The sequence below is a fragment of the Pomacea canaliculata genome, linkage group LG7 (assembly GCF_003073045.1).
Source record: "Pomacea canaliculata isolate SZHN2017 linkage group LG7, ASM307304v1, whole genome shotgun sequence".
NCBI classification, from domain to species: domain Eukaryota; kingdom Metazoa; phylum Mollusca; class Gastropoda; order Architaenioglossa; family Ampullariidae; genus Pomacea; species Pomacea canaliculata.
This window is the reverse complement of record NC_037596.1, coordinates 18,256,730-18,269,066: the sequence shown is the minus strand read 5'-3', so window position 1 is coordinate 18,269,066 and position 12,337 is coordinate 18,256,730. Positions and strand designations below refer to the sequence as shown.

The 12,337-nt window shown below is 41.8% G+C and overlaps 1 protein-coding gene and 1 long non-coding RNA gene across 2 annotated transcripts; both read left to right on the top strand.

The window, feature by feature from the left end:
• The first annotated feature begins 673 nt into the window (after nt 1-673).
• Nucleotides 674-3,944, top strand: LOC112567491 (glyoxylate reductase/hydroxypyruvate reductase-like). Its single transcript, XM_025244184.1, has 4 exons — nt 674-949; nt 2,298-2,468; nt 2,847-3,064; nt 3,246-3,944. Exons 1-4 carry the CDS (start codon nt 733-735, stop codon nt 3,672-3,674), a joined length of 1,035 nt encoding a protein of 344 aa, XP_025099969.1. The 5' UTR covers nt 674-732; the 3' UTR covers nt 3,675-3,944.
• Nucleotides 3,945-4,424: 480 nt separating this feature from the next.
• LOC112568178 lies at nt 4,425-8,125 on the top strand. The gene is made up of 4 exons (XR_003100019.1): nt 4,425-4,588; nt 5,896-5,975; nt 6,209-6,339; nt 7,825-8,125. It is a non-coding gene; the product is annotated as an uncharacterized LOC112568178 (long non-coding RNA).
• The last annotated feature ends 4,212 nt before the right edge of the window (nt 8,126-12,337 follow it).

Here is a 12,337-nt window from a genome sequence, read left to right as displayed (position 1 = left end):
TTCATTACACAAGGATCTGTACAAATTCTGCTACCAGAACAACGGGTCTCAATGTAAGACATCTGAGTTTTGCTATGATGCTTCTATTTCTCACACACAGGTCGTTGGCTCGACGACGTCTTCCACAATGATTGCGACACTGAAGCAAACAGCGGCTCCACTGAAACTTGCTGCTACAGTTTATATTATAAAGCTCTCCAACTTTTAGCAATTATGGTCTAATTCAAATATTTTCTGAATGATATCAAAATCTGGATTGTTGACAGCCTCCTACTCAGGAGACGAACACAACATAGATGTCTAACGGAGCCTCATCAGATCTGCGCTATAGAAGAGTTTTGATAAGCAAACGGTCATTTTGAATCCAGCAATTTTGATTGGGCGTGGTTCAGGACGTCCGTATATGGATGAAAGTTTAGAAAATGTTTTTACTGCACATGTCACGCTATCGGTTGCCTTAGAAACCATCCCAAATTGCTCCAAAACAAACATTTTAAAAAGCTTTTAAATTTGTTAATGTTGGGAGTAGTTTAAAATTCTTTTTGAAATGGTTAACTAAAAAGTCTACAATCTGTTGAGATAAAATTTGCAAAGTCACCCAGCTTAATATTTTACTTGCTTTTCCCTTTAAGGCGCTTTACATACACTTATGAAGTGTCACGAAGAAATAGTCAGTAGGCATCGTTATTAACATACCAGTTTAGCTACTGTGGCCATAAAGAGTCCTCAACAATGGACGATAACTACAGCATCAAGCCCGTCGTCTTCATCACGTCACCATTTGAGGCAGAGGAAATAAGACGACTGGAAGCTACCTGTGACGTGCGCTGGCTACCTGGGGCTCCACACCCCCTCCCCAGGGATGTCTTACTGAAGAACGTGCGTGACGTGCATGGACTCATTATCTGGACTCAGGACCGAGTGGACGCTGAACTACTGGACGCTGCAGGTAGGAGCGAACTGAACTCTACACAAGTCTTTTCACAGGTAGATGTGACGTACTTAGTCCTGCTACCTGTCTTGTACACAGTAAACTAGAATGTGTCCAACCAGTAGACCTACAGATGGCGTAACGAAATTTCAGAGAGGAAATAAACTAACCTAAACTGATATAATTTCTATAATTTAAAATAATTGAAAATAAAATGAAGCTGTGTTTTATAGACAAAGAGTGAAATTTCAACACTGATGGTTGCCTAGGTTTTATACACCGAAATATTCTAATATTCTTAGTTCTCAACAAAGATAACTGTTAGTGTAGTTGTCAAATACTCGATTGTAACCACTGTGGGCTCCTGGCTTGTCTCGGGGCAGCTAGGTGTCGACCCACTCACATTCACTTCTCCGACGCCGAGTGTGGAAAATCGCTTGAATAATACAAATGTCACGTGCTCGTGTTATTCATTCACACTCGGGAATTGCTTACATTGTTATAAACACAGCAAATGTTTTTTGGCTGTCCAGGGTTAGAACATTCACGAGAAAACATCAAGCACACCCGTTTCATAGTATCTGACCCATGTTTTTGAAACATACACCAGAGAGAGAGAGGAAATTAGGCGGAAAGATGAACACAGACGGGAGAAATGCAAATGCCATGGGGTGCTAAGGTGAGGTAGCTTGTCGTTCTCATCGAGATAGCTCACCCACAATCAGTCCTCCACTGCCACCCAGCTCTCATCACTGGCTCCTTGAATATGTTTGCATGCATCAGCGGCCACACCCTCGGCAACGGTTTCGACAAGCCGGCAAAACCTGATAAAGGTACCTTTTGGTAGTGAAAGAATAGTCTAAATAAATGTAAGCTATAAAATAAGAGCCGACTTCCGACCCAATCAAAAATTATAAACACCATTGGCTTCTTACTAGCCAATATCTTCAGTCGAAAAGTCCGTCGACTTCAAAAACATGTATACGATAGAAAACTTAAGACACCTTTCATTCCTACCTTAGATCGTCGATAGGTGCAATATTGTGAAAGTAGGGGTCAGGCTTCTTGAGGTAAACCTAAGGGAAGGTAATCCAGGTAGTACCCAAATCTTTTGTCAATGGAGTTTCTGTGGAAAAGAAAAAATTAAAATTCCAGAAATAGTAAGACATCCGCTACAGATCTTATATCGAGAAAACATTCATCCCAAAACTAGCCACCCTAGCCCATGCCAATGACTACAATCAGCACAACTCTTACAAAGCAGAGATTACAAAAAGCCCAAAGTATTGCACTAGAACACACGGACAGTCACTATCTATCGGTCATTTTCTGTAAATGTTTGTGTAAATTTTTGACCTTTTTACAGGGCCACAGTTAAGGGTTATCGGCACTGTATCGGTGGGGCTTGACCATATTGACTTAAAAGAATGTCAACGAAGAGGAGTGTCTGTGGGATATACCCCGGGTGTGCTGACAGCAGCTGTGGCTGAACTAACTGTGACCTTACTACTCATGACTATTCGAAATATACAGCAAGGTCAGTTGTCTGGTGAAATGGTATTAGAGAAACACTATAACACGCCAACTATATCATCATCATCGTCGTCGTCGTCGTCGTCGTCGTCGTCATCATCATCATCGTCGTCGTCGTCATCATCATTATCATAACCTATTTGTTACTGTCTGCCTTAAACATCGTAAAGACCAGAAAGGGATGCCGCAAATTTGGCCTCTTGTGACATCTTTTGCATACTTCCACTGTATCCCGTGACACGCCATCTCATCCTCATGCATGACAGAACACAGTGTGTTACACGATACTGTGTCACATCACACTCAGTCCTCTAACATTCAGATTATCCTTCTTGTCCTTCTTGTTCCCTGACCTGTGTCTTTGTTGTTTCACTTACTACAGCTTTGCATGGGGTGCGTTCTGGATCCTGGTTTGTGCAAGGAGACCTCTCCATGGATCTGATGGGAGGCGAGGTCAGCGGCAGTGTGGTGGGCATCGTGGGGTTGGGTAGCATCGGTCTGGCGGTGGCCACCCGCCTGAAGGCGTTTCAGCCCGCGCGTATCATCTACTGCAGCAGCAGCAACACGCCTAAGGCCGGCGCCAGTCTGGTCAGTGCCGTATAAACAAGACTGAAATTAATTCCTAAGAGTAGCTGTACTGAGAATTATATTATTCCATACTAGAAATTCCAAACTGTCAAAAACTACTTATTAATTTAATGATTAATGTGACACATATACTAAGAGTTATAAAATCCCTCGTTTCCATTTGTTTAGGATCAAAGAACCGATTTTCATAAAGCACAGAACTAGTCCTACTTTGGGTAAAGAAGCTGGACAATATGGATCGGAAAAATCAGTGAGTCAGTCTGACATTGTGATCGCCACGTGCTCTATGAACCGTGATAGCAATAATAATCTGTTCAATGCGGCTGCCTTCGCAAGCATGCGGTCTTCATCGGTTTTCATCAACGTCAGCCGAGGTGCCCTTGTGGACCAGGAGGCTCTGGTATCAGCCCTGTCCTCCGGTCAGATCGCGGCAGCTGGCGTGGACGTGACCAGCCCGGAGCCCCTGCCTCCCGATCACCCGATGCTACAGCTGCCCAACCTCACTGTCCTGCCTCACCTGGGCTGGGCCACGCGACGTGCTTGCATGTCTACGTGTCACGTGACTGTAGATAATATCCTGGCCGGCCTTCAAGGCCATCCACTACCCTCGCCAGTACCTTAAAGACCAAACCAAGCAAAGGCTCATGTACCTTTGAAATAACTTACCTGTTCCTTGGCAAGAATTTAACTGCGACAGTCAGTCAACATATGTGTATATGTTATACAAACTTAAATGCTATTAGAAACTTCCTAACAACAGAAAGCGTAGAGTTAAATATTCTTGGTTGAATGAATGTTTCTCATTTCTAAAGAAAAGTAGGCATTTTTCTGAAAGTTGAGTTGGGTTAGGGTTAGGGTTATGTTCTTGTCAATAAACTCCTGTAATAAATTGTGACATTGTAGTGTGTCATCTTTCTGTGACACGTGGCATGTCCTTGATGAATGAGTGTTAATTGCCTCTTTGTGTGTAACACGAACATATGCCTATACACGCGTACGTCTGTGGAGTAAAACGCGCAAGTGTGTGCATGTGCATGCATGTGCGTATGTTGTGCGGAGGACATGCGCGTGCATGAGAAGAATAGTGCAACACGCACATTATATATGTTCGAAACTCATACACGAATGAGTTACAATTTACCAAATTAATTTTTTTTGCACGTACCTAGTTTGTTCGTCCCTAATGACATAGCAGGTGTCTGGCTTTGTATACAGTTTAAAGCTTTTTGAGTTTGCTTGGTGATGGAAAATAGTCCTTCTTGATCTAGGGAGCGTAGGTTTTCGCGCTGTGTACAGGCTGAGCGAACTGCGCATGACCTAATTCTTGGTGCACTCTGATTGGCTGAAATTTCTCAGTCGCTGAACTGGGGGAAATACAATTTCGCGTACCAGTGAAGAATACATCCATTGTAATATTGAGACACAATGTCGAGAGAGAGTTTGCGCGACGATTTGCATCAAGATAAAACGAGTACGGGACTGTTTTCTGAAAAATTTAAAGAAATGCACAGCTGTGATGTCGTCTGGAATAAAAGGGTAATTTTCGGTTTGAAACAAAATGGCGGTAGCGTATTTCTGAATCGCGCCATTCGGTATTTGAAAGCTTAAGTACGGAAATATTTGAGAAGTTGTATTAGGTTAATTTTATTTATTAGCCTGTTTAATTGTTTGTTATAGTAGCCAGGATAGTTCTTTCAAAATTACTTGGTTAATCGTGCACCTTGTATATTTTATGTGAAATTTCTGAAAAGCACTAATCAACGTAACAGCTAGTAGAACTTTGGAAGTTAGCACCTTTGCAGATCACAGGGATTAGATCTGAACTAATATATATGTTTGGTCGGCGACGAGAGGGTGCGACTCATCCTTAATTGGCAGGGAATAGAGGTGACACAAAATAAAACGTAATCTCTACCGAACGATACTGTAATCTCTACCTAAAGATACTGTTTTCGAGTGGTAATGTGTACTGCAAAGATGCCTTAGTGAAAATGAGGACAACTATACATTGAATGCTTTTAAACCAAAAATTGGAGTCATCATTCATGTGCTCAGCTGTTCAAATTTGCAAAGGGTCTGTCAGCATTGATTAGATGGCAAATATGAATGATTCTGGATTGAACAAGATGTTAGAACTTATTGCAATGATCCATTTTGTGTTTTTCATCAAGAGAGACTAACGAAAATTTTTTGAGAAACAAGAAGAGAAAATCACAACAATAAGTTTACATAAAACTTTCAGGAATGATGAAAGAAATAATGGAGACAGGAAAACGGAGTATAAACTTGAGAGTTTGGAACTTGAAGGAGAGTACTAAATCAGAGATAGAGGAAAGGAAAAAAGTTGATTTGAAAGCTGAGAGAATTGCTGGGAAACATTGCTGGGTGACATTTGATCCTCGGAGGCTAGGAAAAGTTGATCTGGGTCACCAACCTAGAATGTTAGAACCATTGTTAGTAGTGACAAGAAAAAGAATGATATTCTGAAAAAGGGCCCAGAATTAAATAAGAATGTTGAAGAAAAGAGCAGGAACATTTTTATTAACCCAGACTATACTCAGAAATGGAGGATTTCAAAACTGTAATGATGGAGTTGAAAACAAGAATTGAAGACGGGGAGCAAAACTTGGCAATTAGAGGTGGGAAAGTTGTGGTTTTTAAACCCATAAATAAAACAAGAAATGAGGATGTTCTTGTGGGACAGGGTGGTATGGTAGTGGTTAACTTAAAAAAAGCAATGTAAGATTCCATAATTATGTGAATATTATTGGTTCAAACAGAGGTAAATAAATTCATTACGTAGGACATTTTACCTTTAACATAAATTGGTTGCATGATTTCAGAGTATAGTCAGCGTGACCGGATAAAACTACTGAAAACAGCTCACAACTGCTTGATGAGAACACGAGCACCAAGGATTCAGGTTAGTCCTGGCCTGCAAGCCAGTGTCTTATTGTCCATGCTGTTACACAGACTCTTTGTTCATGCTTGCTTATATGTTGAATAATCTTCTTGCTTGATAATGAAGTTGTTTGTGTTTTAAACAAGGGATCTTGGTAATGAAGTATTTTGCACTAAATTATGGTACAGCGTTGTTTGTCGTTTGCCTGCAATTTTTGCTTTTATTTTATCTTTAGTTCTTGTGTATTCTTACAGTAATCGTATAAATGGTATCCTGTCTCAAAGTGAGGCAGCAAACCCTCAGTCAAAAGAGATTGTTGAGTGGATGAAGAAACTTGTGACACTCCTCATGTGATTACCAAGATGGCTGATCAAAGACTTAAGAGGTTAGTTGTACTCTTTTCCACTTTTTAGAGTTTTATTCATTAGCCTGTCTTCTGTAAATTATCAAAAAAAAGTAATTGAGTTCTTCAGCTGCTCTAAGCACCAGACATGCAGTGGAGTTAAGGAGTTGCAGTAATCAAGCCAAGAAAGAACAAATGCGCAGACAAAACTGTTGGTAGTATGCATAGAGAGAATGTGATGGATAGCACTGATCTGACAGACAGCTTTAACTTGTTTCTCAAGAGTCTTGTCGGCAGTGACAATGAATCTCAGATTCCTGATGGATGGCACAAAGGTGATGTTGGTTTTGCCTATCTTGATGTGATCTGGCAGACAAAGGAGTGAAGATTTCTTCTCATGCATCGGAAGCCTTCCGTTTTCTCAATGTTGAGTTTAAGTTTGTTTGTTATCATCCAGTCTTTGACATTGCAAATGCAGGCTTTTATGATGTTAGCAGAGTGAGAGTCAGGTGGTGGAATTTAGCAGTACAGTTGCATGTCATCAGCATATGATTGAAACATTGGGAGACTAGATGTAAGATGAAAGTGGCTTTCACTTGAAAGTATGAAAGTATACAGATGAAAGTATACAGAATGAATAGAATAGGGCCAAGTACTGAGCTTTGGGGGACCTCACAGGAAAGTAGATCACAGCGAAATGTTTGACCATCAACGAAAATTAGGCTGCATTCTATCAGTAAGATAAGAGTTGAACTATGCTAATGTGGGTCCAGATATTCTATTGAGGGTGTGGAGTCTATGAGCAGAGAGTTGTCGATACTGTCGAATGAAGCAGACAGGTTCAGCAAAATCAAGGGAGAAACATCACTAATGTCAAGGGCAGATAGTGTTGGTGTGAGTGGTGGATAGTGCCCAATGCTGATAATAGGTCCAGTAGACTTGTCAGAAACATCACTGTCAAAGGCAGAATCATCTCTCTGCAACTGCTATTCTTTTCATTCTTTAGTCGTTTCCTGGTGGTAATTTAGAAATCTATTTAGAAAAAAAATCTATAAATTTAGAAATCCCTAACGCTAACCCTGCTTTTTAAAATTGGCAAGCCTATATTCATAGGTTTCTAGTTTATACTTAGCACAAAACACTCAAACTTTATACACATACAACAGTTATATGTGATTAGATTTCTTATGGATCACTGCATGTATTTTGGACACATAAACTAAGAATTTTGGTGATCAGATGTTGCTTTTGAGGTAGCCTACTTCCCAAAACTTTTTTTATCCCATTTACTTACCTTCCTGAATGTTTAGCTGTGAAAAAGTTTGAAACATATCCAATTCAGAAAATTTGAATTCAGTAATATGTATATATTAAGAAAACCAAAACCTTAAATTGTACCTTAGTTATTGTTCAGGAATATTTTTTTGTTATCCAGAAAAAGGCATATGCCAAAGGGGCACAACTCCCAAGTCTCCTTGATACTTCAATGTTTTGTTTTCTAGTGTTGAAAGTTCTTTCTGTCTACAGCAGGCACCTTGGTCAACTCTTGGTGTAAACCATAGTGACAGCCATCTGAACTTCCTTCAAACTTGAGCTGCTGCGGACATGCAAAACGTTCATTAACACAGTTGCAAGTGCTGAAGTTTTATCACTTAACTTCATGTGAATGAAAAAGTGAGCCTATAGCTTTTAATAACGTTCTAATAACTGCCTCGCTGACTAAATGATGAATTTTGTCGTGGAGGGTTAACAGGTTTATTCTTGGTAGATCACTTGTCATTATTTTCATACGTTGGAAAAATTCGCTACAGTTGCCAGCTCCCTCACCTCCACTGGATGGTCCAGTGGTTGGTCCACTGCCTCCTGTTTCTTTTTCTGCAAATAATAAAAAAAGACTTAATTAAAATGACAAGGCTCAGTTCTTAGCATTCTAGATGTACTTTAAAAAGATATTACTATCATATACTTACCTTGCTTGAATGCATGAAAGCTGTTACTATTGAGCAAAAATTATACTGTTCCTCAGTTAATTGTGCTGTTGATCTTGCTTTAAGAACTTTTTCCAGTGTCCATGTGCCATTTGTTATTAGTGAACTACCTGCAAGGCTGCTATATGTGCCTTGTTCATCAGGTTGCATTGAACAAAATGTCAGTTTGTTCACTTATAATTTAAAAAAAAATTTGTTAAAGTATATTTTTGGGTCACTAGGTTGATAAAGAAGGATAGTTATTATAGCCGTTCAAAGACTGCCAGATGACCCTAACCATTGCACTGAAACCAGTGTTTTGCACTCTGTGTCATCTTCATGGTATGAACCATCCCTGTGCTCCTCAACCTCTCCCAACATCAGATCAAACTCTGTCAGTCTGAGATAGTCCAAGACAAAAATTCTTCTTTTCCTCCCAAAAACAACTATATATACAAACATAACATAAGTGTGTGTATCTATATATATACCCACAATGTAATGGGCAGACATAAATGCCCATACAAGACATTCAATACACACACACCTGCACCTTCTCACACATACATGTGAACCTCCTAAGGAGAATGCCAGGTAATATGGTAGGCCATGTCGCGCGTAGCAACGAATCCAATCGCTCTCCGGTGCAGAACAAACGACACGCGCATGTGAGAACACCACAAATATGTGTTTAATAATAAAAAAAAGAAATATAAGGAACGAAGGAGGAAACAAAAATCAATGGGTCGGGGACAGAAGGGGACACCTACATCTACTAAGCGCCACTCATTCCCTTTTTCGTTCGTACCCTGAAATATCCCCACGGATAGATGTCACTCCGTTCTCACAACGGATTTTCATGCAGATAAATGTTACTCAAATGTTCTCACAACGGATTTTCATGCAGATAAATGTTACTCAAATGTTCTCACAAGAGATTCTTCACAGCTCAATATTGCTTCGTTCTCATAACGGATTGTCACGCAGATAAATGTCACACAAATGTTCTCACAACAAATTTCTCCCAGCTCAACATGGTTTCCTGGTGACCGCTCTTCTTACTCTTTTTTCCTGCCAAAAACGTCAAAAAAACAAAATTGCATCAGATTATAGTGATGCAGCAACCCCCTCCTCCCCTCTAAAACTAAAGCTCAATCTGAGCCAGTATGCGACACGCAACAAATCTCCCCCCAAGATGGAGCACCGCGACATTGGACTATAAGTGCAATTCCTGCTGCTCAGCATGCTGATGTACCATAGCTACCATACAAGCAGATGCCGAACATTCGTTGGCCTACCTATAGATAACCATTAAGCGTGCACTCCTCTATTTACCCCAAGGGTGGGCCACCTAACCACTTATCTAGTCGTGGGATATGACCAGCTTAAGAAGCCCGCTTCGACATTTTGTTCACTGGGGATGGCCTTCACTTGCAGTGGGTAGGATTACAGCTGCATTGCCCAACTCGCAAGGCAACCTCTGCGCAACTGGGCATGTTGCAAGTATTGCAGCGGTTGGTGGTCCGTCTCAACCACAAACTCTCGGTCGTACAAGTAGAGCTCGAACCTTTTCACCCCCCATACTACTCCCAGACATTCTTTCTCTATGGTGGAGTAGTTTTTCTCCGCTGGACTCAGTTTTTCGCTGTACTAGCCACACAGTGCCAGGAAGGATTTTACTTGCTTCTTGGTTTCTGGCCGCCTGACAACTCTTGTTCAGCTTGACCTCCTCGGGTCTTAGTTTCCCGTTCCCCATCGTGTGCCATAGTAGCTGAGCTTTATGATGCCAATATAGCACTTCGATGGGCGCGCTGATATGTGGGCTTTATCTAGCCTGCTCAGCACCGCCTCCAGTGCTTTCAGATGCTGCTCCCATGTTTCAGTAGAATCAGGATGTCGATGAAATTGTTTACGTCACTATGCCCTAGTGGCTGCAACAAACTGTGCATGGCACGAGAGAACATTGCTCCTGCCGTCTTCAGACTGAATGGCTACACCTGTACTCGTCTTTTAATGGGTATTTGCAAGTAATGTTTGGATAAATCTAACTTGCTGAGATATTTGGCATTGCTCAGCTTGCTCGAATTGCACCAACTTGTCTAGCCCTCGATAATCTACGCAGAACCTGACCTCACCTGAATTTTTCTTCACAAGTATGATGGGGGCATTGTATGGGGATGCGCATGCTCAATCACACACATCCTCAGCATCGCTTCCACCTTTTTTCTTACTGTCTCTGTCTGCGAGTAAGGGATTGGGTATTGCCTGATTCTGTCGGGCTTAGTGTCCGCGACTGTTATACAAGATCCAAGACATCTTTATTGTCTATGGTCGCAAGAGCAGAAATTTTTCTTTATTGGGAGCTCAAAAAAAAAAAACAACCCTATAAATACAGCCTGGTCAGTGGATCGATGTAAGGCCTTGTTGTAGCTGGCTGCTATCTGAGCGGCGGCATCCTTATTGTCAGGTCCGGGAACGTACACCAAAATAATCGTCACGTCCAAAATTCACGTGGCAAGTAAAACGACCGAAACAACACAGTCAGAATTTCATACGACACAGTACTAGTTGTTTCACATATCGTGAACTCCGAGGCCCAGTTGTTGTTTACGAATATGTACAGCCCTCCGCCTTTATTTTTCCGTGTTTTCGTTATTCCTGTCATGCCTAATCGTAGTGAAACCCTCAAGGTGGACGTCCGTTTTGTTGCTACTAAGCCATGTCTCTGTAACACAAATTAGTCTGCTACAGCGATATTCACGGTCACATTTCACCAGCGAGTTCTGTCATTTTGTTATCAATGGAGTGGTCGTTGGTTAAGGTAATCAGCAGCAGCGGGAGACGACATCCTTTCCGCTGCACTCTGTTCCTGGTCCCTCCTCTAGATCTTCACTTTTTCTTCGTGGTCTTCCTTCTCTCTCACTGCACTAGGGTGGCCCGTGGCAGTACGTTGGTGAGGCAGAACTAAAACTCAGGCTGAGCCAGCATGCGACACGTGACAGACCTATGAGATGATCAATGCGCAGCCGACACCCCACTTATATGTAATACACCTGCATACACTCACCACTACACATTCTGTCACTAACAGTATATAAAGAAAAATTGTCAAATCTTCCCACTCAAAGTCAAACAGCTGCAGCCGCCATTAACCAACTTTCTCTACTCGTGGTCTTTGTGACAGCCACAGTACCCAGGATTAAATCGTGATCGACAGTCTTGGATTTGACGTCCCTCGAAATAGACCACAGTGACGACAGTTTTCTTTTTGTTTCACACAAGAATTGAAGACATGCAGGAGACACGTACTCCTGCATAAGGAGACCAAACCTCCTCACTCTCTTTGGAATCTTTAACTGAAGTCGCCCTGAAAGGACGGTAAGTTGCAAACTTTCATAAGTCTCTGATGGCACCACACCAACGGTACACGGGTCTGTCCACTTGGCTGAGCACTGACGCTCGGTTCAGTGTTCGGATACGTCAACGGGAGATGGACACCTCCCCTGGGGGAACAGTGACGACACTCGTGGCTCCATGTCGAACTCTCTCTGTATAGCTCCAAGTCAGGTGCCTCCTCTGGGGGACAGGCATCCAAAATTCCAACGTTGGCTCTAGGGTCGATGGTGATGTAGCTGACGTAGAAGCTTCCTCTCAGTTGGAGTTCTCGTCTCTGCTACCTTGAAGATGGCTGTCTAGCTGGGTAGTGCAGCCTTGTCTTTCCTCCACATAGAGTGACTAGGCACCTCTAGTGTCTCTCTTTTGAAAAAAAAACCCTCGTAGGTCAGCGACTGCTCGCTATAAATATTTTTACTCTAACCCTTCTAGATCATTCTCTCGCAAACTACCAACTCACAGACAACCGGCCCGTGCAACCCGCTTTGCTGGCACAATACGTGCTCACCACAATTCCGTGCATCCTTCCTTACTTCAATTCTTCATGTCATCTGTCCGTGACATATCTTCCCCCTTACAAAATAAAATTTTTTTTTTCAAAAGAAAACAGTTTTTACGAGATTTGTTGGTCAATTTCCGCTCGTGACAGAGCATCCGCTATCCTATTCTCTGTTCCTTTA